Raw genomic sequence first — 7,177 nt, 5'->3', positions numbered from 1 at the left:
ACATCACAAAATTTCAACAATTTCTGACTTCATTTGGTATATTTCGTGCATTTACTTATTTGTTTGAGCTAGTTGACCCTAAAATTGAAAAGCACTACAAATGAACTCTGAAAATGTTGAAAGTTGGCTTGCTATCATCATTTTACCCACATAGCATGTGTTCAAAATGCACCATTCAAAGGCACATCACAAAATGGACAATCTCTCTTGAAGTAGAAACGACCCCCACAATAAGAGACGGCATTCTTCTTCTCTCATATATGGTGGACACTAGCTCACCTGATTTTTCAACCGTCGATGATGGTCGCTACTCCTACTTCCCCTAGTGCATAACCAATATCTAGCACAAGGAGAAGAAGGAGAAGCGACCCCCATAACAAAAGTGGTTCCGCGGAACGCCACGTGGTTCCGCTGCACGCCACGTGGTTCCGCTGCACGCCACGTGGGACTAATGGTCTTTCATTTTATTGTTTTAATCAAAAACAGATCTGTTACAAAAGGGATTTCATTTTTTGAACTTATTTGAACTGAAGACTTTTTGTATATATATGTGGTCTAAATGCATGATACCATGAAGTTAGAAAGGACTAAACCATTCAAAAGTAGCAAATGAAGTTAGAAAGGGCTAAACCATTCAAATTTGGAAACTATAATGGCACAAACAGAAACTAGACATATATAAATTGGTCCAAGAAGTACATGATACTAGTCCAAACAGTACATAATAATAGCTACCATAGATATATATACAAGTGTTCGACGTTAAGAACACTACTCGTCTGAATCATCTAAATCAGAATGTTCACGTTCCTCGAGGTGACGCTGGCCATAGTTGACGACTGGAATCTTGCGGTACAACTCGTATGAAACGTATGCATCTTTTGCTGCATACTCAATGTTGATATCATCAAGTGGGCCCTTCTCCCAAAGTTTGTGCTGAGACTTTGGGAAACTGGTCTTCATATCACCATATGACTCGTCGATCAAGGCAACTGCCATATGAGCCATCGAAGTCCTGTCATGTCGAAGCCTGAATATCGTTTGAAGATCAACGAGGCAACCAGCTGGTATCTCAATACCGAAGCTGTGCCTCATCTTCAGCTTGTCGTTCCTTATGTCAACGGAAGCAAAAGTGATGCCGCTGCGAAGGAACTCCATGAGTTCTGGACAATGCTTATCACTCCTGCAACAGAAACAAATTAAAATGGAACAAATGTTACATACTGCTGCAATAAGGAAACATGTTTCACTACAACTAAAGAGAAACTTATCTTTAGGATTCAAATAGAACATATGCAATGGAACCTAGAGAGATCACTATAGCTATCCAATGGAACCTAGAGAGATCACTAGCTATATGCAATTTTCATGACTATGACATATCATATTGCTATCCAATGGAACCTAGAGAGATCACTAGCTATATTCAATTTTCATAACCTTGGATCAAAGAACACCGCATAAAATTGTATCACTACAACTATGATTTCAATGGAACATATTGAACCAATCAGATTTTTCACATTATGGAACACTATTCCAATCAGATTGTGTTTCCTTCAACTAATCAAAATTGTTTCACTACAACTATTTGAAGCGAACCAACTATGATTCCAATGGAACATATTAAACACTAGTTGATTCTAATACGATTTTTCAGATTATGGAACACTATTCCAATGAGATTGTGCTCCCCTTCAACTAATCAAAATTGTTTCACTACAACTATTTGAAGGGAACCAACTATGATTCCAATGGAACATATTAAACACTAGTTGATTCTAATACGATTTTTCAGATTATGGAACACTATTCCAATTTGATTGTGCTCCCCTTCAACTAATCAAAATTGTTTCACTACAACTATTTGAAGGGAACCAACTATGATTGAAACAAATAAACTTACAATGTCATTATCTTGGATCAAAGAAAGCCTCAAAACTTACCTCGCCCATTGGAAGATCAAGACATGGCGTGCGAAGCATAGTTGGATGACGGCAACACCGCGTTGATCGGCCGTGTACTCCAGATCAAGCCCCAAGAACTTTCATGATCCGCTGCGTGGTCAAACCATTTTTCCTTCAACTGTTGAAGAAAAAACGGCACCTCGTTGCTCAGGTTCGTGTACACGACATCGAGCATCGTCGTGCCATGTGCGAGCACCTTACGAAAGCTAGTTGGCATGGTGAAAGAAGAGAAGGGAAGAAGAGAGGAGAAGAACAGAGGAGAAGAACAGAGAGGGCGACGCGAGAGAGAAGAAGAACAGAGAAATGGCGACTGTACGCTTCGGTTCGTGCTTTTCATCGCCCGAAACGACGCAGGATGCAAACCGTTTGGGTCTTTAGTCCCGGGTTGAGCCACCAACCGGGACTAAAGAGGTATACCAACCGTCGCCACCACTACGGCAGGCCACGTGTTTGTCCTTTAGTCCCGGGTTGAGCCACCAACCGGGACTAAAGGGGGATACGAACGGTTGCCACCACCACTGCCCACCGCGTAGCCCTTTAGTCCCGGTTTGGGACACGAACCGGGACTAAAGGCTCCTTACGGGCCGGGACTAAAGCCTCGAGGGAGGCATTGAGAATTGGGGTGACGTGGCCGGGCCTTTAGTCCCGGCCCAGAGGCAGGCCGGGACTAAAGGGTCCAGGCCAAAGGCCCGTTTTCCACTAGTGAAAAATGTATAATGGTTGCAGCATTTCCCATCATGGTTGCAACTCGCCCATGTCAACGGTTGTAGCAAAAACACAATACGGTTGCAGCAACAAAAAATGACTGATGTATCAAATTTGTATAATGGTTGCAGCATTTTTTCATCATGGTTGCAACTCGCCCATGTCAACGGTTGTAGCAAAAAAACAATACGGTAGCAACAAAAAAGAATGACTGATGTATCAAATTTGTATAATGGTTGCAGCATTTTTTCATCATGGTTGCAACTCCGCCTACAAAACTCCGACGAAGTTTGGTTGCAACTCTCATGGACGTGGTTGTAACTTCTTTTATCAACGGTTGAAGCTTTTTTTATGCCGTTTGAAGCTTTTTGCACACCGCTTGTAGCTTTTTTTAATACATACACACACAGATCAGTCCATTGAAGGAGGCAACCATGTCATCTTCCCTGTGGCTCGGCCCGAGCACCGGCGATGGTGGTTTTTGCAACAGCGCCAGCGAAGGGTGCGAGGGCGTACGGCGGTGCCTGTGGGGGAGGGGGCGACGGCGGCATGCACATAGGAGAATCTCGCGACGGCGGCGCCCGCACGCGGGGAGGGGGCGACGGCGACTTGTGCAGAGGGGAAGCACACGACGACGGCGCCTGCGCGGGGGAAGGGGGCGACGGCGACCTGCGCGGGGGGAAGCACACGACGGCGGCGCCTGCGCGGGGGAGGGGGCGACGGCGACCTGCGTGGGGGGAGGAGACGCGCGCGATCCGCCCAGATCGGACGAAAGCGGTGCGTCCGGCCGAAACGGTTCGGCCGGCGCGCCGTGTATAAACGTTTACCTTTCCAAAATTATGTAGCTGCAGTGCACACACTATATGATCACTAGCTTAGCTCACACACTATATGATCACTAGCTTAGCTCGATTCCGAGGATGCGACCACACATAACTGCACGCACGCATCAGCCACTGCTGTCCATGACTCTTCAAAGCCACAGGGCGCCGGCCTGGCGGAGGAGCGGCACAAGCTGGCCGCCGACGTGCAGCGTCATGACCTGGTCGGTGGTGCCGACAAGCCTGCCGCCGATGAAGACGGCCGGCATGGGCGGGCTCCGTCCGACCATGCCAACGAGCGCCCTCTCGACGTCCTTCCCGCGGGGGTCCTTGTCCAGCTCGTGCACCGTCCAGCTCACGCCGAGCTCTGTGAAGAGCGTCTTCACCGCGTGGCACATGAAGCAGTTGCTCGCCCCAAAGATCACCACCGCCCGCTGCGACGCCAGCTTTGTCACTCTGTCCGCCATTGCTGATCGAGCGAATTGGTGGGTAGCAACTAGCAAGTAGGCTGTTGTTCTTGGGGATTTGTGATTGGTCGATCTGATGAGCTCACTTCACTTAGCTTGCTCTAGGCTGTTGTGTTCTTGGAGTTGGACTATGGTGATGACCCAACGGTGCTTATTTATAGATAACTGCGGCAAGTAAAGAAGAGGAGTGGTCGGCGCAGTATTGCAGGCTTTAATTGAGGTGCAAGGGAATCGCTATTAGGTGTGGCTAATCGGGAAGAATATATGTTCTCTGTCAAAGGGTTCTATTCTAGCCACCACCTTTTGTAATCTTTGCTTTTGGGAATGGGGAGAGGCCAAAATCATACAGTTAGCTATGACCAGGAGAGTGGCTGATCCTTGGTTTTTTTAAATAATGCCTCGAATAAGTAAAAATGAAGAAGAATCAAGATTCGGGACAGGATGAACTTTTGTTGTTAGTATCATACATAGACAAATGATGTGAAAAATCAAGATTCTAGATAGGCTTAACTTTTGTGGTATCAACTGAATCAATGCTTCAGCTGATGATTCAGCAGGTCCTGATAAGCTAGGTTTAGATCCACTCAAATTGCTAGTTTTTTGCCATTTGTGCGTGAGAAGGAATACTGGTTGTGTGGAGTTGTGGACATGATGCATCACATCTAAAACCCCTTCATCTAATGGATGCCACAGAATTAAGTAGAGAACAAGTGATGATGGATAACACCTAACGATCTGCCCTACAACTACTAGTAGTGAACATGTGATGATGGACGGATTGCACAACTTTTTTTGCAGAAAATATATAAGTTTTAATGTGAAAGATGGATATGACAACTAACATTCAATATGCTCACCTAGTTCTTTCGTTTGAGCCTTCCCTTCTGAACACAAATGAAGTTTCCTTGCCACGAGTAGTACTTTCAGTCATTTCTGTTGCAGTTGCTACTCCTCATTTCTAATTACCTGTTTTCCACTGGCCGCTATGATAAATTCATCATCTTCAATGCAAAGGCAGAGCTCCTTCTGTTTCGTCTCAAAGAAAAATAAATAACCTTCATTACTGACAAGTCTTCATATATGGAATATCTTATACACACTGCAGTCAAGCTTAGAAGATTCAGTGCAGTTTGGGTGGATACCTTGCAATACACGTCTGTAAACTTCACACCCTCTTTTATGAAATGACAAAAGTTACTGAGATCAATTTTGCATGACTGCAATACCTAGTGTTCTACAGCTGTGAGTCTGGCAAGAACTCTACACATTTGCATTGCTAAGCTCAGTATCTTCGAATCAAGTTAGTGACCAGTACATGCAAGAACCCACAGTCATGACAAATTCTATGCATACAAACATTATTCAAACCGAGGAGAGAAATTGAACACAATGAAATAGCATACATTAGTCAGAGTCCAATCAAACCCATCCACATAATTTTGATTTCTCATCAATTTCCATTACCTCGTCAGCAACATACCTTCCTATTCAGGATGCCATGATAAGCTATGTCATGATGATAGTGCTTTCAACAAATACGGGTAAAAACTTCCCAAAAAAGACTGCCAATCTTATGCATGGATATCAGGATTACATTACACTGTCAAACTAACTAGTGTATGAACTTGGAAGTGAAAAACACTTTTTCACTTTGTTAGAGAAGCCTTGACATATCTCTTAATTTCTCGTGATAAGGATGAGATTGCCGAAAAGACCCCAGAATAAAAAGAAGGTTAATCTTGACCTACCATATCTTTTAGACCTTTATATCAATTAGTATCTAAACCCACTCAGTTTGTGGTTTTTGAATTGCATTCCAATGTACTTATTTTGTAATCTGCAATGGAGAATTAACAATAAAAGTATACTAGAAAAGGGTTAAACAAATAGCACTCAATCGGCGTGTATGTAGATGACGGCATGTATTTGGAGTCCCCGTGGCGTTTGTAAAGCGACATGGAGGTCACCCTGGCCCATGAAGTGCTCTACCTCTGGTCATCGACATTATTCAAAAGTAGAAAAATATTTATTGCGCAAGCAAATGATCCTTGTTTTTAGCTCATACCATACCCAGCTCACCGGACCAGTGCATCTACCTTAACATACTAACATCCCTGAATTAGTGCATTTACCTCCGGTTAGAGCATCTCCAACAGCGGCGCCAAAAAACACGCGCGCGGTAAACTGGTTTTTTAGCGTGCACGGGACGGAAACGGCGCTCCAGCGGAGGCGGAAAAGTAGCGCGCACTGAAAACGATTGCGCGCGCAGGAGAAAGCGGGCGGCCGCACGCCAGATTTGGCGCACCGCTTCCGGCGCGCCTAGAAATTGCGGCCCTCGCCACACGGCTACCCATCGCCCTCCACACTGCCACGCGTGTTCTGCCGCTTCCTCTGCCGCTTCGTCGCCGCTTCCCCGCCCCGCCACCGACGCGCCCCCACCAAGCCACCATGCCGCCGCGCCGTCGTGGTTCTTCGGGCTACCGCGGCATCTGTGACAGCCCGAGACCGACGTTCCAGAAGATTCCCCTTCTTTCTGTTTTCGTCGTGTGTCTATTTTCTTTTGTCGCATCATCATCGCATCATGCGCATCATCAGCATTGCATCGGCATCCCGTTGCCGCCCGTTTTCAAAATTGCATGCGTCGTTAGTTGCCGGTTCTCGTCGTTGTCCGTTCTGAGCCCGACCGCACACGCACGCGCCCGCGGCTTCGTTCAAACCCTGTTTTAAAAGTGTGCTTAAAACTTTCTCCGATTGAGCTGGAATTTGTCGTGCGGTATTATTTATATATAGGTAGGCCGCCTGTCGAATTTCGTCCCGATCGGAGTTCGTCTGGTACCCGAACGGTCGACCGTAGCGGCACCGTATTCAGTCTACCGTCGGACGTCTGTCGGTGTTTTAAAACTCGTGCCGCGCCGCCCGTTCACCCTCTCTTCTCCGGATATCCCCTCTACACGGCCGCGTACCCATTCCCGCGTGCGGAATCGTCCGAATCCGACCACACGGTTGGATCCGGAACGAAATTCCGGCTAACCTAGCCCCCTCATTTGTTATAAATAGAACTCCCCACTTATTTAGACAGCAAACCCTAGGCCTACCTCGTTTCCCGTGCCAAAACCTAACCCTAGCACAGCCAAACCCCCTCCTCTCTCCTCCCTGGCGCCGCCGGCCCGCGGAGCCCAACGCAGGCCCATCCCGGGCCCGAGCCGCCGCCGCCCGA

At 46.6% G+C, this 7,177-nt stretch overlaps 1 protein-coding gene across 1 annotated transcript; it reads right to left on the bottom strand.

Moving 5' to 3' along the window:
- Positions 1 to 3,411: 3,411 nt before the first annotated feature.
- Positions 3,412 to 4,114, bottom strand: LOC123440816 (putative glutaredoxin-C2). The gene has a single exon (XM_045117364.1). It carries the CDS (start codon positions 3,958 to 3,960, stop codon positions 3,646 to 3,648), a length of 315 nt encoding a protein of 104 aa, XP_044973299.1. The 5' UTR covers positions 3,961 to 4,114; the 3' UTR covers positions 3,412 to 3,645.
- Positions 4,115 to 7,177: the final 3,063 nt, after the last annotated feature.

Source organism: Hordeum vulgare, chromosome 3H, assembly GCF_904849725.1.
Source record: "Hordeum vulgare subsp. vulgare chromosome 3H, MorexV3_pseudomolecules_assembly, whole genome shotgun sequence".
Classification (NCBI taxonomy): Eukaryota; Viridiplantae; Streptophyta; class Magnoliopsida; order Poales; family Poaceae; genus Hordeum; species Hordeum vulgare.
This window is presented reverse-complemented; position numbering and strand designations above follow the sequence as displayed.